The sequence below is a fragment of the Callithrix jacchus genome, chromosome 7 (assembly GCF_049354715.1).
Source record: "Callithrix jacchus isolate 240 chromosome 7, calJac240_pri, whole genome shotgun sequence".
Taxonomy (NCBI): domain Eukaryota; kingdom Metazoa; phylum Chordata; class Mammalia; order Primates; family Cebidae; genus Callithrix; species Callithrix jacchus.
In genome coordinates, this window is record NC_133508.1 from 89476396 (window position 1) to 89497578 (window position 21183).

General features: G+C 36.7%; 1 protein-coding gene across 45 annotated transcripts in view; it reads left to right on the plus strand.

Annotated features, from left to right (window-relative positions):
• Nucleotides 1-21183, plus strand: part of TUT4 (terminal uridylyl transferase 4) — a 133362-nt gene that overhangs the window by 38857 nt on the left and 73322 nt on the right. For all 45 annotated transcript variants that reach the window (XR_013520069.1, XM_078331775.1, XM_078331779.1 and 42 more), the window contains 5 exons: nucleotides 4574-4690; nucleotides 13882-14059; nucleotides 15853-15941; nucleotides 18036-18087; nucleotides 19976-20045. Coding sequence is in view for 44 of the 45 variants with exons in the window: in XM_078331775.1 (XP_078187901.1) it covers nucleotides 4574-4690; nucleotides 13882-14059; nucleotides 15853-15941; nucleotides 18036-18087; nucleotides 19976-20045 (506 nt within the window). In the remaining variant the exon portion in view is untranslated. The remainder of the gene's footprint in view (nucleotides 1-4573; nucleotides 4691-13881; nucleotides 14060-15852; nucleotides 15942-18035; nucleotides 18088-19975; nucleotides 20046-21183) is intronic.

Below are 21183 nucleotides of genomic sequence, written 5' to 3' on the forward strand. Positions count from 1 at the left end.
ACCTTCCAGGCTCAGGTACCTCAGCCTCCCGAGTAGCTGGGACTACAGGCATGTACTACCATGCCTTCTGGTTTTTTAAAAATTTTTATAGAGATGGCGTTTCACAAGATTGCCTGGGCTGGCTTCAAACTCCTGACCTCAAGTGATCCACCTACCTCAGCTTCCCAATGTGTTGAGATTATAGGCGTGAGCCACAGTGCTCGGGCAAATTTATTGTGCTTTTTTTTTTTTTTTTTTAAGACAGGGTCTCATTCTGTCTCCCAGGCTGGAGTGCAGTTGTGTGATCTCAGCCTCTACCTCCTGGGTTCAAGTGATTCTTATGCCTCAGCCTCCCAAGTAGCTGGAACTATAGACATGCAATACTACAGTCAGCTTGTACTCTTAATGAACATTTTTCTTTACCAAATTTCGGTACTCACTAAGAATATTCCCAGGTTTTTTTTTTTTTAATATCTTCAGGTCCTTTGGTTCATAGTGTCCATAGATTATCTAATTGAAGAATAAAGATGTAGACTGTAGATGTTTGCTCTGTACCAAAGAAGAAGTTAGTCTAAACCATTAGATGAGAAGGGTAAATTTTCTTATGGTTGAATGTTACATATTGAGTAGGAAATACCCAGAAATCTTTGTTCTAGCTTGTTTGCAGAAAGTTAAAGATTTATTAGCCAGTTTACTTAATAGTAAAATAAAGCTATAATAAAAGAAATGTTGAAATATTTTTCTTATGTTTCTTCTGTGAAGCTAGAAAGTTTATGATGAGGAGAGCAGTTTTTTCTGATTAGATATCGTGCCTAATACATGCCTTGCACGAAGCAGTTGGTTGGTAATTGCAGAGTGTACACAGTGGTCAAGTGCATGGATTTTGGAGTCATTGGGTCTAGCTCTGCTACTTTTTGGTTGGATAACCTTGGGTACATTATTTAAATTACTTAAACATCAGTTTACTCATCAGTAAAATGGGGTTGATAACAATTATAACACCTAGCTCATAGGACTATTATGAGGATTAAGTAAGATGATACAAGTAAAGTTTTTAGCACAAGACCTGGTATGTAGTAAGAAATATGAGCTACTTGTCAAACTAAATTATTTTACCAGGTTGGACGGTTTTTATTATTATAAATAAGGAGATAGAATTAGACTGTAGTGATAGATCTTTATCCAAGGTCAGTTGAGACGTCATCCGAGGCCTTCTGACTCTCCTCCATTCAGTGTAATACCAGTATTTTTTTCTTTTGAGACAGAGTTTCGCTCTTGTTGCCCAGGCTGGAGTGCAATGGTGATATCTTGTCTCACCGCAACCTCTGCCTCTGGGGTTCAAGTGACTCTCCTTCCTCAGCCTCCCAAGTAGCTGGGATTATAGGCATGCACCACCAGGCCGAGCTAATTTTGTATTTTTTTTTTTTTTAGTAGAGGCAGGGTGGTCTCCATGTTGGTCAGGCTGGTCTTGAACTCCCAATCTCAGGTGATCTGCCCGCTTTGGCCTTCCAAAGTGCTGGGATTATAGGCATGAGCAATCATGCTGTCCTCATATGAAGATTTTCTTGGTAGACACGTCTGCTTCTTTGTCTGCTAACATTCTTCTTTTTGTCTGCTAACATTTTACAGTTGAAAGATTCATATGATTGATTTTATGACTTCCTTAGTGACCGCATCAGTCAGTACACAGGGCTTTAGGTATTCAGTATATATGCCTTTTTATTTTTATTTTTTTAAGTTTTTTAACCAAATTTATTCTCACAGCTTTTTTTTTTTTTTTTTTTTTTTTTTTTTTTTTGAGAGAGATTTGCTCTTGTTGCCCAGGCTGGAGTGCAGTGGCGCAATCTCAGCTCACTGCAACCTCTGCCTCCAGGGTTCAATCGATTCTCTTGCCTCAGCCTCACAAGTAGGGATTACAGGCGCCTGCCACCATGCCCAGCTAATTTTTAAGTTTTTTGTAGAGATGGGATTTCACCATGTTGGTCAGGCTGGTCTCGAACTCCTGAACTCAGGTGATCTGCCCGCTTCAGCCTCCCAAAGTGCTGGGATTACAGGCATGAGCCACCACGCCCAGCTTCTGTATATATACTTTCAATTCCTGAAAGCAACTCATTTTATCACCTTCACCACTCTCATCTTGAACTAAGCCAATGTAATCTCTTTTTTTTTATTGCATTATGCTGATAACTGCAATACCTTTTTCTGCTTCTGTTCTTAATATAGAAAGCAAATGATTCTTTCAAAATATAAATTAGATCTTGTAATTCTCTGCTCAAAAACCTCCGACGGCTTTCCCTCATACTAGGATAAAAGCCAAAGTCTTCACAAGGGATCTTGTGATCTGGCCCATAGTAGCTCTCTGTTCCAGTTATACTTACTTTTTTGTAGTTTCTCAAATATTTTAGGTACCTTCCTGCTTCAGGGCCTTGGCATTCACTTTTACCTCTGCTTGACATGTGTCTTTTCAAATATCCACTCAGCTTAATTCTTTACTTCCTTGAAGTTACTTTATCAATAAGGTCTTAGTGATGTCTCTACTTTTTAAAAGCAGTAACTCCTACTCTGTGCCTATTTGTGCATTTGTTTATTACCTGTCTTCTTACACTATAATGTAAATTCATACAGACAGGGATTTCTATTTTGTTTACTGCTGTTATCCCCAGGTACTAGAAAAGTATTTACTGTGTAATATGAGCTCAGAAGATATTTGGTAAGTAAAGTAGTAGTTGCTTTGAAACGAAGAGGTAGTGTTTTCTTTGAGGACTTAATTCATTCTCCAACAGGAACTGATTTGATAGAATATTTATGCTAAAGAATTGAAATAACTAGATTGAACCAGCTCTTCTTATTTACTTGTTGCCTTGGGCAAATTATTCAATCCCTGAGATTGAGTTTGCCAATAAAATGGAGAATTTTTGTAGGGTTGTTGTAAGGTCAATAGATAACTCTATAAATGATGGTTGTGTTTTTATTTTTAGTCTATAGCAGGACTGTCACTAAATTTGGAATGAGTTTCTCATTTAAAAGAAATCATATGTAATTTTCTGAGTTAAAAATAATCTTTTTGTCAGAAGCTGAAGCCTGTTGAATGTTGTAAATCAGTCTGAAATAAAACTAAGCATTGCTGAAATTTCAGTATAAGGCATTAGAAACTTTAAAAATTCCACATGTATTTACTGTGTTTTTGTAATTTTTTATTGTGTAGTCTTAGTCTTCTGTGTAGAATGTTGGCTTCAGATTCAGATGTACAGGAATTTAAATTCAATGTCTTCCACTTAATACTGCTATATCCTTATAAAAGGTACTGGCTGTATGGGCTTCTTTTTTCACATCTAGAAGATGAAAACGATTAGGGGAATTAAAATGACAAAGTGTACTTCAAATACCTAGCATAGTACCTGGCACATAACAGGTACTCAGTAATTACTACGTTTTATTAGTATTTTGAGAATACATATATGATGTATGAGTGAAGTTCTGTGACTGATACTTTAGTGTATCAGAATTGTTATTCCCTTCAGTAGTGACCTCAAGAGGTTATTCCCATGATACTGTGATGGGAGTGTTTTTGAAACTCAACTTTTGAAATTTCTTTCATATATTTGTGGCCCATTCTTTTGAAATCCCCAATTCGAGGACAGATTTAATTTTTTTATAGTAATCAAAATGGCTACAAGTTAAGTTTGAAATCAGTTTGGGGACGACATTGGACTAAGACTAAATAGCAAGACCACTTTTCTTTTTTCTTTTCTTTTTGAGATGAAGTCTTACTCTGTCGCCTAGGATTGAGTGCAGTGATTCGATCTCAGCTCGCTGCTGCAGACTCCGCCTCACAGGCTAAGACAATTCTTCTGCCTCAGCCTACAGAGTAGCTGGGATTACAGGCATGCGCTACTATGCCCAGCTAATTTTTATATTTTTAGTAGAGTTGGAGTTTTGTGTTGGCCAAGCTGGCCTTGAACTCCTGACCTCAGGTGATCTGTCCACCTTGGCCTCCCAAAGTGCTGGGATTACAGTCCCTCAGGCTGGAGTGCAATGGTGCAATCTTGGCTTACTGCAACCTCTGCCTCTGGGCTCAATGGATTCTCATGTCTCAGCCTCCCGAGTAGCTGGGATTACAGGCATGTGCCACCATGCGTGGCTAAATTTTGTATTTTTAGTAGAGACTGGGTTTCTCCATGTTGTCCAGGTTGGTCTCCAACTCCTGAGCTCAAGTGATCTGCCAGCCTTGTCCTCCCAAAGTGCTGGGATTGCAGGCATAGCCACCACACCTGGCCTGACTACTTTTCTTACTTGGATTCTACAGATGATACTAGGTGAATATTAAACATAAATTAGCGTTAATATGATATTGTTAGATATTGTATTGAAGTTAGTATGTAATTTCCTTTGATGACTATTTTGAAAAAGGACTGCTGTCTCTTGGGTACATACGTTTATTAAAAACTATTACTTTAGAATAAGGAAAAGATAAAGAAAAGTCCTTCAGTGTTTATTTCTGTCTATTTACATAATAGTATTATTTGCTTATATAGTCATTAGTTTACTCCTTTGTTTTCTGAATAAAATACATTTTTTAAAATTGTCTTTTCAGCGATCACCAGAATATACCAATTGCCGGTATCTGTGCAAACTTTGCTTAATACACATTGAAAATATCCAGGGAGCTCATAAACATATAAAGGAGAAACGACATAAGAAAAATATTTTGGTAAGTTCTTTTTGAAAAATGTTTTTATTTATTTTTCAAATTGTAAAACCATATCAAATATTTTTTCTGAAACTAAAAATGAAATAGCTTTCCAAACTTACATTAGTAACTGGAGTGATAGCTTTGGAAGGTATGATTGCTTTCCTTATTTGAGGTAATCAGAAAGGAACCTTCTTGAGACCAGTTTGTTCACCCTGTAGAATGTTGATTCCTAAGTTGAGAGTGGTCAGGTACAATCTTTCTAACTGATGTTTATTGATTTCTTATGTGCTAGTTCTAGGCAGTGTGAATAAGATAGTTGTGGTTCTTGACCTAAGATTTTCTAAGATTGATGAGGGCATGCATTGAATGAAGGTTTAAATATAATAAGTCTTGTTAAAGGGGAAGATTGTGCTAAGGAAGTATACGAGAATATTTTATTTGATCTAGAACAGGGGAGGTTTCTCTGAGAAAGTGACATTTGAATTGAACCTTAAAGTAGTGGTTTAAATGGCAAAATGGTGAGTGGCCTAGAAGGTTAAGTGGGAGAGTATTTTACATAAAAAGTAGCATGAATTAAAAGTCTTTAGGCAGGAAAAGACATGGTATATGAATAACCGAAAGTCTAGTATGATTGGAACAAAAAGAGAGTGAGGGGGGGAAATGGTATGATACAAAGCTGGAGAAGTGCAGACCATTAAGAACATTATGAACTTTGGGAATTTGTAATTTTTCAGTTATTTCCATAAAAATATCCCATAGACATAGATATGAGTAAAATCCTTTTAAAATATATTCATAAATTAGCTATTTAATTTTTTTTTTTAAAGTTGCAACAACTGTGTAACCTCTTATCTCTAAGTCTTAGCTCATATAGCTTCTTTCAGAAATATTCTATCTGACCCTCTCAGCAAGTCTGGGTTGGATACTCCTCTGTGCTCCTGTAACAACTTTCATATACCTTGATCAGAAAGCCTAACACACTGTATTCTGGCTGTCTGCTTTCTTTTCCTTTCTAGACTTCAGTATGCAGTATTCTAGAAGGCATATTTAATTACTTGTTTTTGTTCGTGAGTTGCTTAGGTCAGTGTTTGACACAGTGCTCAACATAGTCTTCTTGAAAAAAAAAATGAATAAACTGAAGCAAATAGAACAGGGAGAAGACAGTAGTTTAGGTGATAATAATTAGGAATTTCCCAGAAATGTCGGAAGATGCCTATGATTGGTCCAGGAAGCTCGGGATTGTAAGCAAGGAACTTTTTTTTTTGGAAATAGTCGCACTCTGTCATTTATGCTGGAGTGCAGTGGTGCGATCTTGGCTCACTGCAACCTCCACCTCCCAGGTGAAGCGATTCTCCTGCCTCAGCTGCCCAGCTAGCTGGGATAACAGGCACGTGCCACCATGCCTGGCTGATTTTTGTGTTTTTAATAGAGACAGGGTTTCACCTGGGCAAGCAAGAAACTTAAAAAGAAAATCATACCTAGGCTGGGCATGATGGCTCAGGTCTGTAATCTCAGCACTTTGGGAGGCCAAGGCAGGCAGATTACTTGAGTCCAGGAGTTTGAGATCAGCCTGGGCAACGTAGTGAAACCCTGTTTCTACTAAAAATACTTAATAATTAGGGGCATTTCTACTAAAAATACATAAAAATTATTTGGACATGTGCCTGTAATCCCAGCTTCTTGGGAGGCTGAAGTATGAGAATTGCTTCAACCCACGAGGTGGAGGTTGCAGTGAGCCAAGATCATACCACTTCACTTTAGACTGGGCGAGAGAGTGAGACGCTTGTTCCAAAAAAGAAAAGAAAAAAAATTATAGCTATACACATTACAGCTATATACCTTATCCTAAATGCTTGGGACCAAAGTATTTTGGATTTTTTCAGATTTTGGAATATTTGCATTATACCTTAATGAGCATTTCCTTTGAGCATCATGTTGGTGTTCAAAAAGTTTTAGATTTTAGAGCATTTCACATTTTGATTTTAAGGTTAGGGATGCTCAGCCAATATAGGGAATCTTTAGAACATTACAGAACATTTACAAAAAAGAAAGCAAACTTGAATGCAGCCATATAGGACTTTTACTTTTGGTGAAGTTAGAGTAACAGTGGATTTACTTGTCCCTTGAAATGACCAAAACAAACAAAAAAATACGAAGCCGTGGTTTTCAGGCAACAAAGGACAGTCAATGAATGAAAAACGAATGATGTGAGCCCAATGTTTGCTGTAGCTTGAGAGAGTTTCTAGGTTGTACTACAGGTTAGGGAACCCAGTGGACTCTCACAGTTAAAGAGAGGGACTTTAGAGTCCACTAAATCCAAGGTAGCCAGAATTCACAGGACAGTGTAACTGAAATGAGAAAATGGCACAAAAAGAAATCCAGACCTCTGTGGTTGGTCCTCTTAAAGCTATTGTATGGCCCAGTAATTTCACTTCTGGGTATATACTTAAAAGAATTGAAAGCAGGGTTTCAAAGAGATATTTATATACCCAGGTTCATAGCAACGTTATTCACGATAGCTAGTATGTGGAAAAATTCCGATATCCATTGATGGGTGAATAGATAAGCAAAATGTGCTGTATTCTTACAATGGAATATTACTTAGCCTTAAAAAGGATTGAAGGGCCAGGCGCGGTGGCTCAAGCCTATAATCCCAGCACTTTGGGAGGCCGAGACGGGTGGATCATGAGGTCGAGAGATCAAGACCATCCTGGTCAACATGGTGAAACCCCATCTCTACTAAAAATACAAAAACTTAGCTGGGCACAGTGGTGCGTGCCTGTAATCCCAGCTACTCAGGAGGCTGAGGCAGGAGAATTGCCTGAACCCAGGAGGCGGAGGTGGCGGTGAGCCGAGATCGCGCCATTGTACTCCAGCCTGGGTAACAAGAGTGAAACTCCGTCTCAAAAAAAAAAAAAGGATTGAAATTCTGCAATATGCTACAACATGGATAAACCTTGAGAAATTATGCTAAGTGAAATAAGCCAGTTACAAAATGAAAAATAGGGTATGATTCCACTTATATGAAGTTTGTAGAGTAGTCAGAATCAGACAGAATAGTGGTTGCCAGAGGCTTGGAGAAGGGGAAAATGGGGAGTTATTGCTTGATAGATGTGGAGTTTTGGTTTTGCATGTGTATTCTGTGTTAAGAGTATTTGGATTTTATTTTGAGCATTATGGAGTTAATAACATATTTGTTTGTTTGTTTCGGGATGGAGTCTTCCTCTGTCACCCAGGCTGAAGTGCAATGGTGTAATCTCGGCTTACTGCAACCTCTTCTTCCTGGGTTCGAGGAGTTCTCCTGCCTCAGCCTCCCAAGTAGCTGGGATTACAGGTGTGTGCCACCACTCCTGGCTAATTTTTGCATTTTTAGTAGAGACGGGGTTTCACCATGTTGGCCAGGCTGGTCTTGGACTCCTGACTTCATGATCCACCCGCCTTGGCCTCCCAAAGTGCTGGGATTACAGGCATGAACCACCATTCCCGGACATAACGTGTATTTCTGCAAGGTCACTCACCCTGGCCTCAGTGTGAAAGAAGCGTGAGAAGGGTCTGTTTGGGAAGACCAGTTAGCCTTTCATAATAATCTAGTTAAGCTATGATGACTACTGACCTGATGTAGTAGTTAGTGAGAATGGAGTTGAGCTTTAAGAGAGATTCAGGATGTAGAATTTTGGGAGTAGAGGCCTAGGATGTTTTGATTTGAAACGTTACCATTGATTGTGGTGTGGTTTACTTAGTGGAAATAAAAAAGAAAAATGTTTCATAACATTCTGAGTTTGAGACACTTATGGAACATTTCAAGCAGAGATGTCCCATAGTCATTTGAATATAAGGATCTGGAACTTATATTAGCAGTTGGAGTTTCAGGTTTCGTAAACTTCAGTTGAAGTCATAGATGTGGATGAGGTCACCAAAGGAGTAAGGAGAGAAGATCAAGGAATACAAACATTTAAGGGACTAGTAGATCAAGGAATACAAACATTTAAAGGATTAGTAGAGGAAGTGCAGTGAATAGACTGGTGAATGAGGAGAGTAATAGGAAAAATAGAAAGAGGAAAGTGTTAGAGAAGCGAAAAGAAAGAGTTTCAAGATAGTAGTTTAAAGTGAGATAATAAAGATAAAAGTAATATAAAAGCTTAAAGATTTGGTGTCTGTAGTCTCAGCTACTCAAGATGCTGAAGTGGGAGGATCACTTGAGCCCAGGAGTTTGGGCAACATAGCAAAACTGTCAATTAAAAAATAAATAAAAATGTAAAATGTCAGATTTGGCAGCTAATGAGATTTTGATAATTTTGGAAGAAGAGTTTCTGCTTTAGAACTAAAAAAGGCATAGTTTTGAGTGAGGAGGGATGAGAAAATAAAAGGAGAATCAACTCAACTTTGAGGAAACTTAATTGTGCAGAAAAGAAAGGAAGATTGGTAGTAACAGTAGTGACATACAATCTTTCTTTCTTTTAATTTGGCAGAGTAAAATTCTCATCACAGTTTAAATTTCAATGTTTAATTAATCTTTCTCTCTCTAGACTGTAAGCTCCATGATGGCAGGGATTTATATGCATTCTTTTTTCCTCATTATAACTCCGTTGTTTAGCACTGTACCTGGCATATAGTTGTTCCGTAAATATTTGTTGATTAATGAGTTAAATGGAGTGGAAAGAGCATATGCTTTGGAGTTAGAACTAGATTTTATTCTCAGTTACACCTCATAGTTGTAGAAAGATATTTAACATCTGTAAGCCTGAGTTTTCTTATGTATAAAATGGTTTTGGTTGTATCTACCTAGGGAGGGATATTGTGAGAATTAAATGACATAACACCTGTAAAGCACTTAGCAAAATGCCAAGTCCAGAGTAGGTACTCAATAAATGGTAGTTGTTGGCCTGGCCTGGTGGCTTATGCCTGTAATCCCAACACTTTGAGAAGCGGAGGCAGGCAGATCACCTGAGGTCAGGAGTTTGAGACCAACCTGACCAACGTGGAGAAACCCTGTCTCTACTAAAAATACAAAATCAGCAGGGTGTGGTGGCACATGCCTGTAATCCCAGCTACTCAGGAAGCTGAGGCAGGAGAATTGCTTGAACCTGGGAGGCGGAGGTTGCGATGAGCCAAGATCACACCATTGCACTCCAGCCTGGGCAACAAGAGCGAAACTTTGTCTCAAGAGTGAATGAATGAATAAATAAATAATGATAGTTGTTGCTGTTACTGTAGAGATGAAGAGTGCTTACTTAATGTGCTTTGGGAGGCTTAGGTGGGTGGATCTCCTGATCTCAGGAGTTCAAGACCGGCCTGGGCAACATAGTGAAATGCCATCTTTACCAAAAATAAGAAGGAGATGATTACTGAGTAGTAAAGAAAGATGGAATTCAGAGCCTAGGTGATAGTATTAATCATGATTTAAATGGAGCATTTCATTATGTTGGAAAGGAAAGGTATTAAGAAGGGTTCTCTGAATATTTGACTTTTTTTTTTTTAATTTGACTTTTAAGCTATACTTTGAGGGATGGTTAGTTTTACCAGGTGAATACACATAGGGAACAAAATGTTTAAAGGCATGGAGGCTCAGTAGCACATACAGTATTTGGAGACTGGTGACTGTTTAAGTGTGGATGTCTGCCAAAAATATTGGTGTGGGTGGAGGGAATGGTCGAAGGAAGGCCTAAAAATGCAAGTTGAGGCCATATTGCTTTATATTCCATGTTAAGAAGATGTTGCACTGTCTTATTGGTGCCTTGAAGGTTTTCTTTTTGAAATTTTTTATTGCAGTAAAATATATATGATAAAATTTACCATTTTAACCATTTTTAAGTATACAGTTTAGTGACATTAAATACATTTACATTGTTTTGCAATAATCTCCACTGTCTGCCTTCATTCAGAACTTTTTCATCATTCCATACTGAAAGTCTGTATCCATTAAACAATAACTCCCCATTCCCCTCTCCCTACAGTCCCTGGTAACCACCATTCTATTTTCTGTTTCTATGTGCTTGTATATTGTCCTCACATAAATGGAATTATACATTATTTGTCCTTTAGTGCTTATTTCACTTAGCATATCTTCAAGTCAACCATGTTGTAGCATCTATCAGAATTTCCTTCCTTTTTAAGGTTGAATAATATTCCATCGTATCTGTATGCCATGTTTTGTGAATCCGTTTCATCCATAGATGGCCATTTGGGTTGTTTCCACCATTTGGCTGCTGTGAATAGTGTTATTGTGACCACTGATGTACAAATACCTATTTGAGCCCTTTTTTTCCTTTTCTTTTTTTTTTCTGGTATATACCCAGAATTGGAATTGCTAGATAAAATGGTAAAATTAATGTATTTTCTGATTATAAAAAATGTTAATTATAAAAGCTTCATAAAACATAGGAAAATGCAAAGAAGAAAATAACCAAAAATCTCATATCCTACTACCTCCTTCATTTTTTAACACAACTGAGCCACAATCATTCTCTTCTATTTATTATAACACAGGCATTTTTTTCCCCAGAGTTTGGCTCTCGTTGCCGATGCTAGAGTACAATGGCACAATCTCAGCTCACTGCAACCTCTGCCTTCTGGGTTCAAGCCATTCTCCTGCCTCAGCCTCGCAAGTAGCTAGGATTACAGGCACCTGTCACCATGCCCAGCTAATTTTTATATTTTTAGTGGAGATGGGGTTTTATCATATTAGCCAGGCTGGTCTTGAACTCCTGACCTCAGGTGATCCACCCAGCCACTCAGGAGGCTGAGGTGAAAATGGCTTGAGCCCCAGAAGTGGAGGTTGCAGTGAGCTGAGACTGCACCAATGTAGTCCAGCTGTAGCAACAAACAAGATCCTGTCTCAAAAAAATAATAATAAAAACAAAGACAGACATATAGACCAATGGAATCAGTTACAGAGAGCCCAGGCCAGGCATAGTGACTCATGCCTATAAGCACTTTGGGAGGCAGACGCAGGCCGAACACTTGAGGTCAGGAGTTCAAGACCAGCCTGGCCAACATGATAAAACCCCATCAATACTAAAAAAAAATACATATATATCAGCTGGGCGTGGTGGCACATGCCTGACTGTCAGCTACTTGGGACGCTGAGCCAGAATTGTTTGAACCTGGGAGGCAGAGGTTGCAGTGAACCCAGATTGTGGCAACAGAGCAAGACTTTGTCTCAAAAAAAAAAAAAAAAAAAAAAAAATACAGAAAAACAGAGAGCTCAGAAATAAACCCTGGCATGTATGGTCAAATGATTTTTGACAAGGATGCCAAGAGCAGTCAATGGGGAAAGGACAGTCTTTTCAACAAATGTTCCAGGAAAACTGAATATCTACATGAAAAAGAATGAAGCTAAACTCTGACCTTAGATGATATACAAAAATTAACTCAAAATGGATCAAAAACCTAAATGTCAGAAATTAAAACTAGGCCAGGTAAACGGGCTCACAGCTGTAATCCCAATATTCTGGAAGGCCAAGGCAGGAGGATTGCTGAAGCCAACCAGTTTGAGATTAGCCTGGGAAACATAGTTAAGACTTCACCTCTACAAAAAATAAAAAATTAGGCTGGGCACAGTGGTTCACGCCTGTAATCCCAGCACTTTGCAAGGTCAAGACAGGTGGATCACCTGAGGTCAGGAGTTCAAGACCAGCCCGCCCAACATGATGAAACCCTGTCTCTACTAAATACAAAAATTAGCTGGGCATGGTAGCATGGTATTTAGTAGAGAAACCCTGTCTCTACTAAATACAAAAAATTAGCTGGGCATGTCTGTAATCCCAACTACTTGGGAGGCTGAGGCAGGAGAATCGCTTGAATCCAGGTGAGCTGAGATTGTGCCACTACAACCAGCCTGGGCAACAAGAACAAAACTCCCTCTCAAAAAAATTCTAAAAAACTAAATAAAAAATTAGCTGGGCGTGGTGGCATACACTTGTGGTCTCAGCTACTTGGAAGGCTGAGGCAGGAGGATCACTTGAGTGCAGGAGGTAGAGGCTACAGTGAGCCATGACTGCACTCCAGCCTGGGCAACAGAGAGAGACCTAATTTCAAAAACAAAAACAAAAAAACCTAAACTTGCAGCTAAAACCATAACTAGGAAATGTAAAATCATAAAACTCCTAGAAGAAAATAGAAGGGAAAAGTTTCATGACATTGGATTTGGCAATTATTTCTTGAGTATGACACAAAGGCATAGGCAACAAAAGTAAAAACCGGACAAAATGTAAAACTTTTGTTCATCAAAAGACACTATTGACAGAGTAAAAAGAAAATGCACAAAATAGAAGAAAATATCATACATCTGATATGGGATTAATATCCAGAATATATAAATAATCCCTTAAACTCAACAATAAGAAACAACCCAATTCAAAAGCGAACAAAGGATTTGAACAGACATTTCTCCAAAGATATTCAAATAGCAAATAAGCACATGAAAAGATGTTAAATGTCACTAATCATTACAGAAATGCAAATCAAAAGCACAATGAAATGCATCATATCCATCAGGATTGCTATTACTAGTAGGGGGAACAGAAAACAAAAGGAGTTGGTGTGAATGTGGAGAAACTGGAACCCTTGTGCATTGCTGGTAAAGATGTACAATGATGTACACTGTGGAAAACAGGACAATCCCTCAAAAACTTAATTTATAAAAGTCATTGCATATATATAGCAAAGTCTCTCTTTAGCTCCTAGATTTAAATTGGCTTTCAAACTTTTAGCAGGATAGAGGTTTCTTTGAACATTTTGCATAGTGTTGGATAAAATCATGAAGAAAAATCACTGATAAATAGTAGACAGGTAGTTTTCCTGTGACCATTTAACCTGATACTGTATATGCTGATGAGATATGATTCAAGACTTTTCTGTTACATCTAGGACAGTCTGCCTTGGTGCAACAAAATCATCAAGTAAGTATTATGCTTATGGTGCCTTGGCTTTAATGTAGCATTTCTCAATTTATGCAGTTAATACAGTGGAACAAACTTTAAAAAATTTAGTAGTATTTTTCCCCCCATACAGTATCTCTCATTATTAAAATTCTGCTTCCCAAAGGCAGAGGTCTCTGTCTCTTTTGTTCACTTCTATATTGTAGGTATCCGGTAGATGGAAGGTGAATATTTGTTGAGCTAATTTATTTCTGTTTTTCCCTGCTAAATATAAGGACATTAAAATGGAATTTTTTTTGTTTTTATTGTTTTGAATCATAACATTAATAGGAAAAACAAGAAGAAAGTGAGCTTCGTTCTCTGCCACCTCCTTCCCCTACCCACCTGGCTGCTTTAAGTGTTGCAGTCATTGAATTAGCAAAAGAACATGGAATAACAGATGATGATCTCAGGGTTCGTCAGGAAATTGTGGAGGAAATGTCAAAGGTTATAACGACATTTTTACCAGGTAGAAATACATTTCATATTTGATTTTGAAAATCACAAAACTCTTCCCTTTACTCCTCTTGAACTAGGGTATGTTTCTTAATGTTTTCCTTCTCCTTTCTCCTTAAAAGTAGATACATTTTATTGTCTTATGAATGAATTTTGGGTGGAAATATTTCACACAAGGAAATTGAGAATTATGACATAGAACACTTTTGTACTAAAGAAAAAAGATTTTTTAAATGCCAGATGTAGGCTGGGCGTGGTGGCTAGCGCCTTTAATCCCAGCACATTGGGAGGCTGAGGTAGGTGGATCACAAGGTTATGAGTTCAAGACCAGTGAAATCCCATCTCTACTAAAAATACAAAAATTAGCTGGGCGTGGTGGTGCGTGTCTGTAATCCCAGCTACTTGGGAGGCTGAGGCAGGAGAATCGCTTGAACTTGGGAGGTGGAGGTTACAGTGAGCCGAGATCACTCCACTGCACTCCAGCCTGGGTGACAGAGCAAGACTCTGTCTCAAAAAAAAAAAAAAAAAAGAAATGCCAGATGTAGAATGATTTCTTAGTGCTTAAATATTTTAGTTTTTCAGTATCACTGATTTCTGAATGGACTATTTTGTCAACATTATTTTCAGTATAAACATTTCATACAGTCACTGAACTAAATTTCTGTTGCCTTATGGTGGGGAAAAATTAATTTACTTTTAACAGGGCCTTTAGAAAAAGCTTATTATTTGGTACAAGGTAGTGTCAGATTTATTTTAGATATTATATATGGAGTATTTGCTTAGCTCATGTCTTTCTTGCATAAGTATAGGGTTAAAGTTAATGTATCTGATATAAGACTTGTTTCTTCCCACCAAAGGGATTTGGAAAGTTCATAAATAATACTTTCATATAGATCCATTTTGTGATTTATAAGAAAGAATATGAAATTGAAATTTAAAATGGAATTTTTAAAGTATTTATATCATAATATGGCTTTCTACCTAAAATACATTAGATCCTTATTTAAGTTACGTGTAAAAATCATTTACTATGATAAGAAAAGGAATGAAATTTTTATGGTTTTAGTTACTTGAATGACTTTCAGACATTTTATGAACTTGAAAAATAAAGTTTTATATACGCAACTGAGGATGCAGTTAAACTTTCTAAGAAACCAAATCTGCCTGATCTGGCCCAATTATAATATTTTCAGATTGACCTCTAGTGAGACCCTTTTAAAATTTCTTTATTATGATTTTTGGAATAACATGTTTGATAGTCTGCGAAAGCTGTAAGTAGTGTGTTACTACTATTTGTTTTTCTTCTATAAACTCTTGAGAACCACAGTGTTTTGGGTTTTAGGTTTACAGAATTAATTGACTTGGCTTCACTTTGTATTTTATAAAAGCATTGGCATTGAATGTTTATGATCCTTTCCCCATTCAAAGTGCTCTTATATAAATATTTAAGAATAAATAAACGTAGTTTGTGACAGTAGTCATAGCTAAGTTAGTACGTTAGTTACTGTTCTATATTGAATGCTAAACACATTCTCAGCTGTTTCTAAATGAACTATTACTAAAATTTTGTTCAAACACTAAACTTCTATGGGTAGTTTTTCTCTCCCTTCTCTGGTCCTGCACTCCATAACTGGGAACCATTTTTATTATTTTATAGATCAGTTAGAAACGGTGTCATTATTGTAAAATTGTCTTACTAGAAATGGAAGACATAGATCTGAAGTGTGTGAAATTTTTCTGTTGCTGTTTTTTTTGCATCTCTTATATTTGCATGCTATTTCATGCTTTGTTTTTCCTTTATTCCAGAATGTTCACTTAGGTTGTATGGCTCGTCTCTGACTAAATTTGCTCTGAAAAGTAGTGATGTTAATATAGATATAAAATTTCCTCCCAAGGTAAGTAATTAGAAAAGAATCTTTCCTGTGTGGTTCTTTACTAGTATTTAGTAATTTTTATGAATTACCTTTGTAGAGAAAGAATAGGGGAATATAAAATTCTGGTTTGTATAGTGTTACCATCATGACTAAACAGCGCTTTTGTAAATTACTATTGGATTTCAGACCTAGGCAGGAAAAAAGAAATAAGGGACAAGGGCAAAAGGAAGCAGAAGAGGAAAGTTGGGAAAAAAAAGGGAAAAATGCTTATATTTGAATGTGTTGAATAGTTATTACTTCTGGTAAGCAGTATAGAAAGTGGTAAGAGTTTTGAAATCATATACCTACATTCAGATCTTGGCTGTGATAAGCAAGTTGCTTGAACTTTTTGAGCTTCAGTTTTCCCATTTCCAAAACAGGAATAATAATTGTTATATAAAATGAGATAATATTAATTTATGTCAGGTGTTTTAATATAGTATCTGGTACATATGGGTACTTTTAATAAGTAGTACCTAGAGTCATTAGAACAATATTGATGTTGTTCTAATATTGTTATCTGTATTAGAACAATGTTGTTTATCACTGCTGACATTCTTTATTGACATATCTTGTAAAATATGTCAATATTTTATGTTTTAAATTGAATTGAATAATATGTTCGTGTTCAGGGAGGTTTGATTTGGGTGAAAATTTGGTGTTTTTAGTCTGATACATTTACTTTGTAATTAATGTCTGGTTATTAAATACTTTTGTTGTTTGTTGTTTTTTTTTTTTTGAGACAGAGCTTCACTCTGTCGCCCAGGCTAGAGTGCAGTGGTTCGATCTCAGCTCACTGCAACATCCACCTCCTGAGTTCACTGTCTCAGCCTCCCAAATAGCTGAGATTACAGGCTCGTGCCAACATGTCTGGTTAACTTGTAGTTTTGGTAGAGACGAGTTTTTGCCATGTTGATCTGGCTGGTCTTGAACTCCTGACCTCAGCTCATCTGCCTGCCTTGGCCTCCCAGAGTGCTGGGATTATTGGTGTGAGCCACCATGCCAGACTTGAGTACTCTTAAATAGCAAAAAAACACGTTTAACATTTGACAAGCTTATTGCATAAAATAATGTTTTACTCTAAGCCTTTTGACTAAGCTGCCAGTTGTCTATATCCCTTTAAATTTTTATCTCAACAATTTATTTTTCACAGTCATGTGGTAAACTCATTTCTTTTTTGTTTTGATGGGAAATTCCAGAACCTTTTCTTGCTTTAAGAAACCATTAATTCTAGGAGTATTGCTGGAATAATAGTGCTACATCATTTATTAGATTCTACTTTTGTGAATGAGATTTGTTCACATAAAAGTAAAACATGTCTGGACAAGGTGGCTCATGCCTATAATTCCTGTGCTTTGGTAGGCAGAGATAGGGGGAATGCTTGCTGTGAGAAGTTCAAAACCAGCCTGGGCAGTATAGTGAGATCCTTTCTCTACAAAAAAAAAAAAAAAAAAAAGGTATTGGCTGGCTGGGTGTGGTGGCACACACCTGTAGTCCTAAGTACTTAGGATGCTGAGGCAGGAGGATTCCTTGAGCCCAGAAGTTTATGCTGTAGTGAGCTATGGTCATGCCACTACACCGCGGCCTGTGCAATCCCAGAGAAACCTCATCACCCCACAAAAAAACCAAACCATTATTCTGTTTTCATTATTTAAAACACAGAGCATGATTATTTTTAAATGTTATTATTTTTTTTATTTTTGAGACAGAGTCTTGCTCTGTCGCCCAGGCTGGAGTGCAGTGGCCTGATCTTGGCTTACTGCAACCTCCATCTCCTGGGTTCAAGTGATTGTCCTGTCTCAGCCTACTGAGTAGCTGGGATTATAGGTGCGCGCCACCAGGCCCGGCTAATTTTTGTATTTTTGGTAGAGATGGGTTTTCACCATGTTGGCTAGGATGGTCTCAATCGCTTGACCTCATGATCTACCCGCCTCAGCCTCCCAAAGTGCTGGGATTACAGGCGTGAGCCCTGCACCCGGCCTTAAATGTTATTCTTTAACGAAATTGAGTTTTTCCTAATCTTCTGCTGTCCGAACTTTGAAATTAGTATATTGATTTAATTTGAAACTGTTTTAGATGAATCATCCAGATCTTCTGATAAAAGTACTTGGGATCTTAAAGAAAAATGGTGAGTTCTTTTTCCTTTTTTTTTTTTTAATTTGCCTTTCTTAAAGCTGCATTTAGAAATGTATGTTGTTTATATATGGCTATCCAAGTTAAAACTAAATTGCTGGCATAGTTGAGTCATTGTATTACAAAAGTGCTTTATCTGTCTGGATTGCCTTTGTAAACACATCAATTCATATAGGTAAAATTTTTTTAAAAATACAAGATTCTTGAACCAGGTTCCAGGTCATATACTACAGTCTACTAAATTTTCCTGGTTTTTACTTACTATTTTTCTTGTTATAAAGTAAATGCTTAAGATTAAGGTTGGGATCTGAAGCCAGACTTCCTGGGCTCAGATTTTAATTCTGCCACTTACTGGTTGTATGTCCTTTGACAGATTATTTGTGTTAATACTTTCGCTTTCTGATCTGTAAAATGGCAATATTATATCATATCTTTTTGATGAGAAAGTTGTTGTAAGAATGAGATAGACTGAACTATAGTTTAGAAAAGTGCCTGGTATATACTAACTTATTATATTTTTGCTGTTGTGATTGTTATTATTACCTTAAATTATATGAGTCAGAAGTATCTGGCAAAAATATTTGCAATTTGGCTTAGAAGAGAAAGGGTTTTTTTTTTTTTTTTTTTTTTTTTTTAAAGCCGTACTCTCTCATTGGCTTTAATTGAATTCTAAATTTCTTTTAATCTTTCTGTCTACACAGTCAGCTCTTATATATCAGTTTCCTGTTGGCCATTGTCTTGGGAAAGTAGTTTTCTAGGAATGAGTTTGGTACAGTTTATCATATAAAGGTATTTTAATACAGTTTTCTTTCTTAATTAAGACTTGTTTCTAATTGCTCAAAAACTTTAAAGTTTACTACAGATAAGAGGTAGACATAGGTTTTACCTCTTCAGACTTCCTAAGTAGGATCATCCTAGCACAAATATTTAATATATGCCTTTTCCACCCGGGGATACATATAGATCATCTTAAGTATACAAAGTAGGCTTATTAAACTCAGTCTGATTGTAAAATTGATTATTTCTTCCTTTATGTTTTTATTGTGCCTTTTACAGGTCACCTACAGGATTTATTTGTTTATATATTTGTGTTCCAAACCCCTAATTGACCTTTTTGCATTTTACTCATTGTCATATTGACTTTGCATAATGAAATTTCTGACATATAGGTCTGCGCCAAAGTGTTTTTTGACTAATCGTTACAACAAGTACTACTGAGACATTTTCTTTGAATTATAAGTGATGTTAATCTATCTGTTTTTATTTAGATTAGACATTAATGGCAACGGGCTTACCCTTGGAGGTATAGAGAAAAATTTCAGGATAGAAATGTCCTTCATTTAGCATTACAAAAGTGCTTTATCTGTCTTAGCAGCTTTGATTAGCAAACTCTTCATATACTAGTGGAATGAGTCCTTCCACTAATATGATTAGGCAAACTCTTCATATACTAGTTGAAATTGTGGCAAGCAGAGTTAGGTTGCATTTACATCAATAATTAAAAAGAACTAAACTATCAAAACATGATAGGTCCCCCTTTCACAGCTCCTATGGAACTAGCTCTCAAGAGTAATGGGTTTAACAACTTTGACTAGATTATCTACTTGGAAATATTGAAACTTTTAGGGATGTTAAGACCTTTCTTCTTAAGGTGATTATAATTTTGGGGCAGTATTTGGGACTGTACCTGTGGTTTGTGATATACGGTGAATGACACCAAGAGAGGTAAGAGATTCTTTTGGGTTGGTGCTCATGATAAGAAGAGTGGATTTTCCCATAGAAGCAATGAGCATGATTTTTAGAAGGAAACTGTTACTTAATGTTTACCATAGAGCAAATATTTAGAGATATTGACATTAGCTTACTTTTTTTTTCCTTATTAGTATTATATGTAGATGTGGAATCTGATTTTCACGCTAAAGTTCCTGTTGTGGTGTGCAGAGATCGAAAAAGGTAACAATGAAGAGAAAAATATTTAACAAAACAAACCCCAACAACCAAATTTGTAGTGAATGATCTCTAAGAGACAAAGTTTTTGTTTTAGATTTCTCCTTGGATGAGTATGACTAAGCTAGTTTCTCTTCACTAAAAATAGCAAGTTTACCAAATGCATGTGAACAAGAAATATATAGAACACCAGCTGAAAATAACATACTTTAGGCAGAACTTTAATTTTTTTTTGTAAATCATTCACCTACTCAAGAGTATTACATTTAGTTATAGGCAAGTACTACTTTGCTCTAGGGATACAGACATCAAAAAGAAATAGTCTCTCTTGAGTCACTTAAACTTAGGAATTCAAGACCAGCCTGGGCAGCATAGTGAGACCTTGTCTCTACAGAAAATAACCAGGCATAGTGGGTGTGTGTGCCTGTGGTTCCAGCTACTCAGGAGGCTGAGGTGGGAGAATGGCCTGAGCCTGGGAGATTGAGGCTGCAGTGAGCCGTGATTGTGCCACTGTACTCCATCCTGGGTCATAGAACGAGACTCTGTCTCAAAAAAAAAAAAAGCCTCTCTTCTCAAGGATCTCACAATCTATTTGAATTTAGTTTTTAGTTCACTTAAGTTGAATGAGTTGAATTAAATTGAACAAACTCAAGATCAATCTTAAATTGAAGACTGATCTTGCCTTTCTAGTTAGATGTCTATAAGACTAAGAGAGCAAAGTGCTTTTGAAAGAGAAAACTAAATCCTATTTGAAAATAGCATGGGAGACATGGAAACAATACAGAAATGATATTCTTTTTTTTTTTTTTCAGAAATGATATTCTTTTATTGATTATTAACTTGTATTTCTTATTTATTAAGATCAAGGTATTTTCTTATTCAAAGCTAGATGAGTCTATCGCAATATAGTTCAGATTTCTTATTTTCTAAACTAGAAAATTGAGACCTGGAGTGGTTAATCAGTTTGTCCAGAGTTACATCATTTAGGGGAAAACTATAGTTGGAATAGAGACAAAATTACATTTAGTGGTGTTTCTTTTGTTTTTTTGCCACATTGCGTTACATTGCCTCTGAGTGACAACCTCAGATTTATTATTTAAGGTAGATGCTATTTTCACTTACACAGAAGCATAACTTGTGGGTT